The following is a 13,965-nucleotide window of genomic DNA, read 5'->3' on the forward strand; positions in this document are numbered from 1 at the left end:
GAGAGTCCAGTGGAATTTGGATGGTGGATTTAGCCGAGTTGTACCTAGGACGAAAATAGAATCCGAAAAGTAGTCTACATGTAACATGAAATGCGGTGATCGTTATCAGGAGAAGATCATAAGCTAAGTCCTTCATGTACTTGTACTGATGTGCCTTCAGTTTAAATTTACTGGATTTGAGAAACTTTACGTAATGTAATTTATTTTACGTTAATTTTTATGCAGTACTGTATTGTTAAACACTGACATAATGCTCTCTGTCAAAAGTCTTAAAAGTATCAAACTTTGGTTGTTGCATTTACGCTTGCACCTTGTTTTTCAGTGTCTGGTTATGCACGCCGACTTTGTTGTATCCAACGTGTACTTTAATCGATTTTTTAAAGAGGGAATTAACAAATATGGAAGAAAGCCGGCAAACGGTGAGACCAAAATAAAAATCGTTGCGTGCCATCTAAAACTCACTCGTCTCCTTGTAAATGAGAAAGATGCCAAGATCTTCAACTCTGAGGATCCAATTTACCTGTCAGTAAAAAACCAAGCATTCATTTTAAGGGCTAATACTCAAATTGTTTGAAAAAAAAAAAAAACGGACAATGCAATTCTACTGAAACTATCAACTTCAATGCTTAACAGAAATAGATTTCATTGAGTTCGGAATACGGTTAAGTTATTTACACATGTTAGCTGGGCACGACATTGCGACTGATACAATTGAAAATGCGCATTAAAATTATTGTGCTGGCACTGAACTAAAATTCAAAAGTTACATAGTTGACGAATTTGCGATAAAAACGGTTCCATTCACCTTAACTTTTTTGCATTAATTATGCAACTTAACAAAACACGAGTTGCTCTACCGGCCGGGTTCGGGGTTCGTGGTGTGCCTACAATTGTCAACCTCGTTCCCAGGGCTTTTCTCCGCCCTGGGAACGAGGTTGTACAATTGTCGATCTGGCCGGTACATATATGTCCGCACGGACCGTGCTCGCAGCTGCCTCCTCTCATTCAGGCAAAATTGCAAGCACTCATGCGATATGCTTCAAGATGACACTCAGTCGACCTTCAGTCTACCTACCATGAAATACACCGAGGGGGCGAAGATATGTTGATAGAAGAAACGAGGCATCCATACTTGACTCTTTTTAATACGCCTTATATCTGTCGTCTGAAAGGGAATTTTTAAAAGGCAAAGCATTAAAATATATAGGGTGAATTCACTTTAACATAGAAATTGATTAAGCTGGTTTCATCTCCTGCGATTTCACCCGAACCGTACCGCTTGGCGAAAGCGAAATCGTACAAGAAGTAGTTAAGTTTTCAAATCTGAAAACTAGAAGTAGGGCGTAACGTACGCGCAGTGGAATTGATGGAATTGACACGGTTACGTTCCAATCAAAAGCAACACTAATGAACAAATTTGATAAGCTATTCTCTTCTTTTAACCTAGGTAGAGCCAGAGCCCAACCTTGTGCCAATACAAACAACAGGGGCTCTGGGGACGGGTCCAAATGGAAACTGTCAATAAGTGTCCTCAAGAGAGCATTACGTAAAAGAGCGAATCCCAGTGCCCCGACCTAAAAGTTATTTTTAGATTAGGCCTATGCTGCGATGGTTATTTTTATCTCTTGTTCCCATGACCACTCGGTCCATTTTCTCGAAAACTGACCAAGGTGTCGTCCGTGCATGAACATAATAACCACGCAGTATGACTCAGAGCTAATGATAGATTGCAAAAACTCGTCGTTGTACGAGGGTCAAATTCGGGCTATTCGCTATTTTTCCTCACATTCCCCTTTGTTGTATGGCAAAGCCGTGAGTAGGTTGTTGCTAGACAGCAATAAAAAAAATGTTTTCAATACTTACAGGATTTGATGTCATGATATCTATATCAGGATCAAAACCATCAACATTGGTGTAAGGATGATGGCTAAATATGTGCTATATATAGAACGGGAAAAAAAAAAGAAACAATTATCTATAGCGGGGTTGCGGGACACTGCATGTGTACATTGTTCACAAAGAATTTTAGGAAGAAAGATCAAGGACTTACCAAGAAAAAGTTGAATGTTTTTGCAAGAATTTATTCTTAAGGCGATTGCACGGACTAACAGGTAAACATGTCATGTGCCTCGGGATTACTCCTCCCCTCCCAGGGATAATCTAAGACTGACTACTGGAAGGCATTTTTGCGACTACACTGCTCACAAGACTACGTTGATATTATCAAAAAAATGACAAATAAAGTGCATGAATGGCATTCAATCTCTGGCATCCGGGGATTAAAGGAAATCCGAATATCTTTGAACACTTTAATTTTTTCTCGTTGTAAATAAAAGCTGGTTTCATGTTCAGCAGGAGATCTTGTGATAAAAGCGATACAGTGAAACAGACTTCAAGCTTTGAGGTCCTTAAAGAAAAAGGGCCAAACGTATCCAATCGCAGCCGGTCATTATTCGCTTCGTCGTCCATGCTTTTTGCGATATATCTTTCTTTCTTTCTTTACTAACTTACTTATTTATTTTGTTTTTTTTTTGTTTTGTCTTGTTTAACAAGCACCGGTTTGCTCTCCCTCTCTACATATACATATTATTTAACTGGTATTGTAGTAAACCTTATGCATCCAAACATAGTAGGAAATTCCATTTAAGAAATCCTCCAAGTGACAAATCGTTCTCCATACAAGGGGGCTTCTTGTAATAGAAAAATGACTGAAATAAAAATAAAATTAAGCATCTTACTCAAGATATCAACGGAAGTTGATTAAGAGTGTTTTTATACCGTATATATGTATAATCAGTTTTTTTCAGTCTTGTAAAGCGTTTGCATGACAATAAATCAGTTGTGTTAGCGGAGGTTTGTTATCTTCGTTGTATGTCTTATATCTGTTTGTTCAGTGTCGTTTGCTGTCACGTTTTATCTGGCACTTCATTCGTGGAAAAGTTAGGCTGTTTTTCCATAAGATTCCGTCCGCAAATTATGTCACAGAACAGGATCAAGGCAATCATGAAAACTCCACACCAAACGTGATGAAGGTTTATTTGCCTTAACATTTTGGCAGGCTGTGTGTCCAAACTGTGCAAAATATACTGGAATATTAATCATGGGCTGTGGCGTACACTGCTAGAAATCAATAACACACTATTACCAACCTTGCATCGTGAAAATTGAGCAAAGATATCATTGACTGGCACAACCCCATAACAGATGCTGCAACAGCGCAGAGGACAAAACTGTGGGAAAGCCAGAACATCTGCGGATGTGAATATCAAGAGAGCACATGACATGTGAAAATTTACGCAAGAGGCGCAAAGAGCAGAAGCTCATAATCCAAAAGTGTCGATCTCTCTCATTTGGCCTTGGCCAATCGGTTTACTGTATAATATCAAAATTAAGAATACGGGTCCCTCCAAGTTATGGCCAATCAGATTGGTTTTGATTACCACACCGCCTCTGATTGGTCTGCAACCAAGTAGCTACACTGACGAGGATTGCACGTGCTTCATGCAAAATCATGGTCATGATACAAAGGAACACAACACTACCACGTTTGTTTCCCGCAAAAATCTAGCATTGGCCGTCCTTAAGTCCCAGCTACACATTCAAACATTGTTATAAAACGTTTGTTGGATCAACGATGTTAGAACGTGTAACATGCAGCTTGATGACGTTTGTTCAACATTTCTTGTACTGTTGGAAGAATGTTCTGATTTCGATCAAACATTTTCTCCAACATACAACAAATGCATGTTGAATAGACCACTTTCATAAATGGCGACCAACTTTACATTCTTTTGTATTTATGTTAATTAGACCCACTGCCCTCGTTTTAAAACAAATTATATCTTTTGAAATTTGCTCGTTGTAGCGAGGTTAGTAGGGCTTATTAGCATTAAAACAAAAGAATAATTTATTTGGCCGCCATTATGAAAGAGGTCTATTGGTAGCCAATCACAGTTAGGACACAGTCTCCAATCCGAGAACTATGAACAATCCAAGAATGGCGGAGGTGGAAACTGTTGAAGCCAGAACCACAACCGAAGCAAAAGAAGCTTAAAGGACGTGGAAAGACGTGTTTCCAACAACGTTACATGCGTATCCTTTCTGATAACAGTCTTGGGACGCGTTTTCTTCTAACACTGATACAACGTGTAGCCGGGGTTTAAATACACTGATGGGCCGCATTCCACCCGGCAGATCAAGACTTCTTAGTTGTGGACTTCAGGCAAAGAGCAAATATCTAAAACATGGCTTTTCAACTGACCTGAGCAAACCACATGAGTATCATAATTGTTGGTGCAGTGATCACTCTGAGCCATATCCATGGGGAATTCTTAGAATCCTGTTAGAAGACACACAAAAGACTTCAAAGAGAATGCTGATGACGAACTACATTGGAATCATACAGCGGCATCTCTTTCAATTTCTTTAATGTGCGCAAAGCTTGTTAAGGCCCTGATTACTTCGCAGCCATCGAGTTTACAAAGCAATGTTATCTCTTCAGGTACTTTTAATTTGCCAGAATAGGTGGCGCTTCGCTAGCTTTGCATCAGTCATGTTAAAAATTTAAAGAGTACATTTATTTATTCTGTGTGTTGCTCCCAACAAGAGAGGATAAAAGACCGACATAAACGATCTCAATACGCCGTGTTATAATTGTTGGCTCAGTGACCGACAGCGAGGCTGCCAGTTGGTTTCATTGAATATACACCTCACTATTTTTATCATGTAAATCGCTTTGTTTTTCTGCTACTTACAGCTTGCATTTACAACCGAAAAGCAGAAACTTTATATCGTTATCTATCTAAAAAAGTCAAAAGTGCTGAAAGCTTATTGGTTGGTTAGTTACATAGCTTCCTCAGCAGCTTTATAATTTATAGGTAAGAGGACTCTATGACTGTCCGATTGGAAATCAACTGGACTAAACAAAATGGTCCTCAGGATTTTTTTTCGTCCCATTATTTTCAAATTGGACAGCATTAATTAGAGTAATATTACTTATTGATAATATAGCAGACTCTTAATCCAAAAGTCGGTAATGTCGCCCAACGCCTGCCATTCCAATACTTTTAAGCGTTTTGTAGAAAGTCACAACTTACCTGCTTTGTTTCTTCGAAGTATTTCTGCACTCTATCACGTAATGTATTATAGAATGGCCTAAAATAACAAGGACCAACAGCACGTACATTTATAGAAGATATTTGGATCAATTAAGAGCATTAGTAAATTAACTGCAGTCCTCTCCTTCGACTGGAAATTATTTAAATAAAGATTTACTGAGTTCGAACAGGATCTTGAAACAAGTCTAGATTAAGATAATTATATTACAAGGTATCCAGCCAATCAAAATAGCCATGACAATCAAGTGAATGTTGAAAAAAAATTAATTGTATGAGAATTGTCAATATTTCCAAATAAACTGAAAAACATCTCGCGGTTTATTCTGAGATGAAAGCCTCTGAATCGAGCAAATTTTGACTTCAAGCAAGATAAATTTACTGGGCAAACACGCCAAGTCTGGTCCTTGGGATATGTAAATTTCCAAATCACTTTGAAATGAAAAAAATAAAAGTGGCAGAAGTATCATTTTCGCGTGGGCAGAGGTCGGCACACTCGACCTTCAGGGATAAATTTAAAACATAGCGTTCCGCTAGTCTGAGGCGTGACTGACGTGATGCAGTTGCGTACGCATATGTTAAAGTAAATCGACTCCAGTTTCTAAAAATAACTTTCATGAAATTTGCAAACCTTCCCTTATACGTTTCTCTCCCTGTCTTCCTTTCCTCAAGTCCTTGGAATCAACAAAGTCCAGTCCTTATTGTCGGCTTTGAATTATTTCATAAATGGAAAAAACAGTTAGCTTACCCAGGTTCTTGAAAAGTCGGTTTTCTGCTAGAAACCAGATCTCCAACATAATAGTTCTCCAATGTTCTGTTAAAGGGAAAATGCAATTTAAAATGTCGATCATCTTCTTGGTAAAACTGATTTTTTCCGGTTTGCACCTCATGATAGATCAGTGAGTTATGTATAAAAAGTGCCCTCAACCTCAAATAGTTTTTCTTCGCCAAATTTCTTCTCCTTGTCTAAACCTCCTCACCTCCTCTCATCCACACCCAAACAAAATTTTACTTCGAAATTTTGCTGTTAACGCGCCGCAGGACTTCGCATATCCAAAAGAAGTTCGTCTATAACCAATGAAGACTGATTGATTGATGGATAGTGAAACTAAAACAATATTCTCATCTTTGGCGCTTCATACCCTAATGCCTCTTATTTACATGATCAGCAAAGGAGGATGTTTCCTTTAAACCTAAACCAACAAAAGAGAGTTCATGTAGATGGCCTGGTTATGAAACCCCGAAAGCGAGAGCAGTACTGTCGCACTCCTCGGTTCACAACTGAGTTTTGATTAAATTTATCGAAACTTTAAATTTTAGAAAAAAGGGTATGGTCTGTAAACATGTCGAGTTTCATAACCATGTCCATATATTAACTATGATGGGAGGCTTTTCATGCGGATCTAAAAAGGGCTCATGGGTACTAGATTATTTCTAGGGTCCATCACCCAGGAGTAACATTAACCCAAATTGGCCATTGGTCACCACCATCAGCGTGAGAAAAGTGTTGGCGGGGAAATAAACAACAGACCAAATCGGCTAATTCAATGTTGTACCCAATTCAAACCCTTTGAAAATAAAACGTTTTGTCTCAGGTATTTCATTTCATTGAAATATATATGCTACATTGTAATGCAAGTAGCAAATCATACATAAAGAACCTTAACCCCGGGAGATTTGAATTGGGTACAACATTTGATCTATTGCTTTTCCCGCAAAACTTGGTTTAAAAATAGACATTTTCCAGACGCTGATGGGGACAAACCTGATACTAGATTCTTACTCCTGGGTAATGGACTCCTGTTATTGCAAATTAAGCCCCCCTGCCCCCCTCCCCCTCTCTCCTTCCTCCGTCCCTAACTCACTTGGGAGCTAAACTGCTGAATGTATGGTAGCACTCGAAGGGAATTGTGATATCCTTTCCTGCTGCCATGTGTAAAATGTCGCTTCCTCCAGGGTGTTTGCTGATAAATTTGCTGATATCATAAACCTGACACAACCAAACAAATGCAACAAAAATGAATGGATTCAGGGATTCAGGGATTCTCCGTTCCTAAATATCGGGGGGGGGGGGGGGGGGGGGCAGGGAATCAAGTATCGGGAGCTGAAGAGGGGCTAACTGCAAAAAGCTCCCAGGGGTCTCAAATTTCAATTTCTCTTTTTGCTTTAATTTCCATTGTACATTTTAATTTCCTTAATTAAATTCTGGAAGGAAATTTACTGGTTTTGCCCCATTTTCCAAGAGCAGTACGGGTGATCCCAATCTCCAACAAAAGAAGATATTTTGGACGAAATGTGCATGTCGTGTGTAAATGGACGAATTGCATGGGACAAGAGTGGTTAATAAAGTCCAAAAGAAGAGAGAAATCATACAGAAAAAAAAGAGCGCAGGTCTTTCAATATAGGAAATAAATACTGAAGAAAAACTATTGTTTATATCTGATGAGCAGAGTATAGATGAATGAACTTTATTGATAACTGAAATAAGAAGTAATGATTTCTCCCTATAATTATCTTGGCATCTTTGCTCTTGGAATGTAAAGAGCCAACTGTCCACAAAAATGATCCGATACTTCACGGGTTCGAGGAAAAGGAAGGAAACCTCATCTTTGTGTGCCCTCTGGCATTATTTCTCGTTAGGCTCGGTTTCTGGTGTTCTTTCAAAGGAATACTGTACAAAACCCCCACTATTGCTACTGTCAACTACGATCTAGAATGCTAGCAATCCCTTTCTAGAGATAGTCGCGAGAGCGCGCGAAATAGCCGAGAGCGCACAGCGCGGCGAGACTGGAGCGAGGAGAAAAAAACGAGAAGAGACTAGTCGCGAGGGAGGGCGCGCGAAATAGCTGAGAGAAAGCGGATAACTGGAGCGAACGAGCGGAGGGGGCGCCAGTCTCTTCTCGTTTTTTTCTCCTCGCTCCAGTCTCGCCGCGCTGTGCGCTCTCAGCTATTTTGCGCGCTCTCGCGACTATCTCTAGAGAGGGACTGCTAACAATCTAACTACAATCATTGCTGATGGAAAAGCTGGTGGCGGCGCTGGTATTAATATAGGAGTGCCAAACAAAAGAACATAGTTATTCCTCTCAACATATGCCCCTTCGGCCAATTAAATTAAAAGTGATAGACTCTACCAAAGCAAATCTAATCAAATACTATACATCTACTTGTTTTCAACTGAAGAAAGAGAAAATTGCAGTGTGTCTTCGACAGATTAATGCTTTCAGGCAAATTTGTTATGCAGTTGTCTTCAATGATGTCTCACAGCTTGGTTTTTGCTTGGACACACCAGTAGTACATTATTTCCGTTCTTCTTCCAAAAACTTTATCTTTTCCAATCTACCGGTTTCGAGTCGCTTGTACATTTTCTTCTCTCTATACCGAGGTCATGTGTATACTTTAAATTTGCTGTAAACGTCGAAAAAACTCTTAAGCATCCAAAGTTGTCGTTTGCAAAGCTTTGAAACTGAGATACTCAAGAGGGAATAATCTTTTGCCGTGTGCATTAGAAAACATCAACAAGTGACACATAGGCACTTTATTATCGACTTATCCCTGGGAATAGGTGACATAAGCCGTCATACTGGGCACGAGCTCCCGGCATGATCAGGGGAAGAGGTTAAAAGCTTGGCACATCATCTCTGCCATGCATCTTAAATAAACCATGACGAGGGCGTTCAAAAACATATTTACATCTCATTGAACGGAAAGGACACTAATGAGTAAACAGAAAAGAACTCTTGTCTCAACCTTAGATCTCAGGTAATGGAGGAGACTCCAGCAGGAGTGTCGAAACGTTCGCTTTTCCTTGAAACGTAACTTTGTACGTTACACGCATTATTCTTCAGACTAGCGCAGTATGGTATGTCTAAACTTGCAATAACTCACCAGAAATGACTTAAATGGTCCATTGTAAACAACGGGAATTACATTTTCTGGGGGTTCTCCTTTTTTGGGTGTTCGGTCTTCGATTTTCGTTTTCCATGAGTTCTCTTCTTACCGGGGAGAAGCATAAAATCAAATGTTAATAAACTTTAATAGTTTTACGACTGTTTTAAGTCATGATTAATTTTGAGGTTCATGAAAAGTTTACCTACAGCGCTGTTCAGTTGCTACGGAGGAAGGCCTCCATGCTCAATAATAGCTCTGTCGTCAAGATTCGGCTGTGATTAAAATGAACAAAAGTAGAATTGGCTTGTAGTTATTCCTTTTTTTTAACACCTGTGAGTTGTTGTTTCAGTGTTCGTTGTTATAAAAGTGAAAAATAAGTGTTTAAGTTTATATTTTGGTATTGGTTGCACTTCCGAGTCCACCAGTAACATCTTTGAGAAACGTTTTCTTCTATTATGACTTTGGTGTGAAAAGGACATTGTTACATACCGCGGAAACTCGCCTATTAAAGGGGAATGTTGAAATTTGAGTTTATAATACATGTTTCGACCGAAACTTCAGCCATCCTCAGTTAGTCAGAATACAAAGGAATGGAAGCTGAATTTATAGTAAATAGAGAATGCTAGTGTGAAAATAGTAACAACGTAATGAAGTATAGCGTGAAAGTGTGGGAATTAAAAAGATAGTTTTAGATTGACATGGTGTAATTGTTGATTCAAAGAGGGTTGTTCTCTCATATTTGGCTTGTGGGTATTACTTGATGCATGCCGGATTAATGACAAGTTTGACAGGTCGGCTTTGGTTGGCATGAAAAGGCTGTTGTACGTTAGTTAGTTGCAGAGTTGTACAATTGCGACAGCTGTTGCCAAAATGGAGTGAAAGGACGAGTAACTGAAGAACGAGTGTTATAGTTGTAATCTTTCTACAATATGAACGTTAAAAACAATTGCATGTGCAAACCGTTTATTGCGAGTCAGATCTCCATTGCGTTACAAAAAGGCAAACACGTGGAAGTCAAATGATCTTCACGTGCTTAAAACGGTGGGATGCTGGGAAGCATCATCACAGGTGGATTGCAAGGACGCAGTAAAGCAGTATGAAAGAGGAGCAGCTTGTCAGTGAATTCTTTCAGTTAGTAATTTCTTTCGTAAACGCCCTTGGATAATCATTTCCAACTGAAATTGCGTAAAAGTAACAGCAAGGGTCACATGTTTTCCAGACAGGGGGACATTTTTGCAGTTTCATCATGTGTTTTACAGTTACAACCAAGAAGAGCCAAGCTAGACCAGCATTTTTCATTCAAGTACCTGGCATTTGCGTTGGCAAGCATAAATGACAGGATTTTCTTTGAGATTTTAGAGGCCACGTGTGCAGTCAAGTCTTTTCTTTTTTTGCTTTTTACAACGGCCTGGGAAAAAAACGTCCAAGTTAAAATTTAAAGACGGTTTTGCAACCGCGTTTGGACCTGGAGCACTATAGAAAAGGTCACCGACACAATAAATGTATATGTAAACAGTTTCTCAGTTTGCCTTGCTCGTAACGGAGCAATTTCCAAAGCATTTAGGCAGCGTTAGCACATAAAGAGTGTCGTTGGATTGGAATTACAATTGCCAGGGCTCGGCAGTTTAGTAAAATACCCTTTTTGTGAGTTTCTCTTCATTCGACCTTAAGCACCTTACTACTTCTTAAGAAAACTTCAAAGGTTATTTGCAAATTACGTGTCCCATTTTCTACAAGAATGCAACTCACCAGAAGCAAATGACCTTGAAGCGTGTAACTTGCAACTCTTTTTCTTGGAACAAAGCTTGGGATTTTAGGACACCAACTTTATCCCCAAATATGGACAAAAATACGATAGAAGCTGCACGCGCTGGAAAGTGCACGAGTGACGTTATATCGAAATAAAGAAAATTTTAAAGTCATAAATCCCTAGCTCTGAACCAGAATTAAACGCTTCTAGTAGGTCATGAGCTTCTGATCTCATTTATTTCAGTACCATTCTAAATATCAATTGTTTTTCCACTTTCTCATAACCTGTGATTATTTCCAGTCAGTTTGAAATCAGATAGCCATACAGTGCCGGCGACCTTGACATGATTTTTTTCAGTACTTACACATCTAAAGATCATTTTTACCTTTCCACGAACGGCCACATGCGCATTGTGCTCCTGATTCAAGGAAGCGAGCTCTTTCCAAGTGAATTTTCGGTTTGTTGACATCGTGAAGGCTCAAAGAATTGTTATTTGCTTCTGCGCAAATTATTTCCTTCTATACCACACTGCCAATGCGTACGACTTTAAACAAAATAGCCACTTTATATATCATAGTTTTCTCAGTATCACATGACTTATTAGCTAAGTGCGCACCAAAGCCACGAAGGAATGTTTGGCTTATTATGACCTTTTCCTTTCCATGTCCACGTGGTCCGCCATAAAATATTAAACCTGTTACAATTTATTTTCACCAACCATGTTTCGATTAGAGAACACTCCATCTTGTGTGTTGTTACAATGTAGGAGATCTTACATATGTAGCATCGTTGCTCAAAATGTTAAAATTCGTCTTAACTCTTGGTCCGTTCTCGTCATATCACGGAGAAAGAAGAGGAGCAAACATGAATGCGCAAACATAAAACGACAGGTATTTGACATGTCTGTAGAAAGAACGTTTGTCTTCACCTTTTGTAGCTTAGCAGCTCAGTGTGGGCTACAACCGAAGTACCACTGAAGTAATGTTATAAACGAAAGAATGTCATATCTAGTAATAATTGAGTAATTAAAACGGCCGGTATTTGCGCTCATTCATGAGAAATAAACAACACCGATGGGCCCTGACACGCGACTGTAAAGCTGCTAACAAGTTTACTCAAGGTCATGTCAGTGAGCCTCATTGGAGCGAAAAGGGGTCTTCGCTTATTTTGCGCGGGAACTGGAAGGAGGTAAGGATTTGCAGAACGTTTGCAAGTTATTGTGTTCCTTCTGCTTAAAAGTAGTTTCTTAGAAATCGACTTTGAAATAAAAACTAGCGCTAAGAAGTCACGACGTTTCGACATTTTCAAGTGAGTAAGTTTTCTAAATTTTCCAAATTATACTTGTTTAGAACAATTCTTGCTACGATTATTTTATTCTTTTATTCTTTTCCATTGTATATATTTTTAACACTTTTTTACATATTGTATCACATTTTTACCTTTCGCCACATTTTAATCGTTTTTTAACTTGTTTCAACATATTTATGCTAATTTGGAGAATTTAGAAAACTTACTCACTTGAAAATGACCTCGGAGAGGTCGAAACGTCGTGACTTCTGCTTATGTTTTTTTTTTTAAGGAATTAATATTTGAAAAAGTAAATCGTTTTTCTTGACTCAGTGGTGGGAACGTTGATTGTCGGAGGTTCTGAGTCAAACTAGTGTTTCGTGGGAGAATTTTGTCAGCAAAACAGTTTATATCATGAAGAGGTGAATGGCATAAAAATTTTCGCATGTGCCGAGGATTTAGGAGCAGGCGTAGTTCAGTTGGCTAGTGCTCGGCTAAGCAAGAGGTCCCTGGTTCGATCCTCGGTGACTCCAATGTCTTTTTCGACTTAATTCTGATCCGTGTAGCTATAGCTTTAAATTCCCTTTAAACAGAGCACTGACAGAAGAAGGGGGTGTAAAGGGCGCGCCGTCGGCTTTCACTGATACCAGCTTCGTAACTGAAGGAACTACCGACGTTGAATAAAGTGACTTTACTTTACCTTTATCACCTTATAAATTGGCCGACGAACTGAGACCCTACATCGAAGGCAAGACAACAATAATGCGGGAACCAGTAGACGTTATTATACCAAATGAAACAACATTAATAGCACTCTTTTTCAATTGACGTCACGCCCAAGGCATTGTAAGATAATATGCGGACAAAGACAAAGACATTTTAGCCATGTGTCTGACCGCATTTCAATCCCATAATGCTTGCAATAATCTGTTTTTCTCAACAGTGGAAAATGATATTTCTTACTTTGGACCGATTTACATGGTACGATTTTCGTAGTTGTGGTCATCCTCCTTTATACCGTTTTATTTGGCCGCCATTATGAAAGAGGTCTATTTTTACCGTCCTTGCCACATAATTATAACTCCCCGTTTTTGCTGTTTTAGTCTTTGGAAAGAATTTTGGCTTTGGATGAAATGTTTTTGAGCCATTTGTCCTTCCGGTATGCGACAATAGGAGAACGACATGATGTACACCATGACTTAAGATTGTCACGCTACATTTTTTCTGACGGTACACGACAATCGTGTCACGTCGCAGTCCTGTACTGTCTTAAGCTTGTCTCATGCGAGAAAATATGTACCGAGTAATGGGCCCTAAAATGCACGCATTGATGTGACGTAACAGGTTACCATGGCAACCAAAAAAGCCATCTGAAAACGCTGTCTTAACGACGTTCGCGCCAAAATCTTCCTATGGTGAGATTTTCTTCATTTCTCGCTTAGAGTTAGGTCATAAAGTACTTACTCCAAAAATATAAAAAAAATTGGGGGTCACCGACTTTGTTTCGGAGAAAATGGCAGTGGAAAAATGCCTTAATTTCGATAAATCTGTCATAATAACGAAAGGTAGCCTCATCTGCTCATCCATCGAAAATCCTAAAAATAAACTGTTAGAGTGTAGGTTTCCGTGCATAGGTTTTTAGGGGTGGGATTTTAAGATAATTTCAGGCCGCTAGGGATGTCGTAAACAGTACAGTTCATCCTGGACGAGCGTTTTCGTAACCTCTATCCGTTGCAACCACTACCGGAATTCGATGGCACGAGGAAAGAAAACTAAAAAAAAAGATAACTTCTTACGGTAAGATTTTTTTCATTTTACCATATTTTGTAGATAGTAAGTAGAATAAGTGATTCATGATCAAAAAAATAGGGGTCCCCGATGATCCAAGGGAGTAAAATCGATGTGATTTTACGAAGCTCTTGGAAA

General features: G+C 39.1%; 1 protein-coding gene across 1 annotated transcript in view; it reads right to left on the reverse strand.

Annotated features, from left to right (window-relative positions):
- LOC138022223 (uncharacterized) overlaps nt 1-11,299 on the reverse strand; it is a 21,712-nt gene extending 10,413 nt beyond the window's left edge. The window contains exons 1-11 of the mRNA XM_068869279.1: nt 11,138-11,299; nt 6,980-7,104; nt 5,863-5,928; nt 5,097-5,154; nt 4,262-4,339; nt 3,150-3,250; nt 2,612-2,708; nt 1,864-1,938; nt 1,076-1,165; nt 463-520; nt 1-44 (exon numbers count right to left, since the gene is read on the reverse strand). The exon at nt 1-44 is cut by the window's left edge and continues 75 nt beyond it. Of these exons, the coding sequence (XP_068725380.1) occupies nt 1-44; nt 463-520; nt 1,076-1,165; nt 1,864-1,938; nt 2,612-2,708; nt 3,150-3,250; nt 4,262-4,339; nt 5,097-5,154; nt 5,863-5,928; nt 6,980-7,104; nt 11,138-11,221 (876 nt within the window). The 5' untranslated portion in view covers nt 11,222-11,299. The remainder of the gene's footprint in view (nt 45-462; nt 521-1,075; nt 1,166-1,863; nt 1,939-2,611; nt 2,709-3,149; nt 3,251-4,261; nt 4,340-5,096; nt 5,155-5,862; nt 5,929-6,979; nt 7,105-11,137) is intronic.
- Nucleotides 11,300-13,965: the final 2,666 nt, after the last annotated feature.

Source organism: Montipora capricornis, chromosome 10, assembly GCF_036669925.1.
Source record: "Montipora capricornis isolate CH-2021 chromosome 10, ASM3666992v2, whole genome shotgun sequence".
Lineage (NCBI taxonomy): Eukaryota > Metazoa > Cnidaria > Anthozoa > Scleractinia > Acroporidae > Montipora > Montipora capricornis.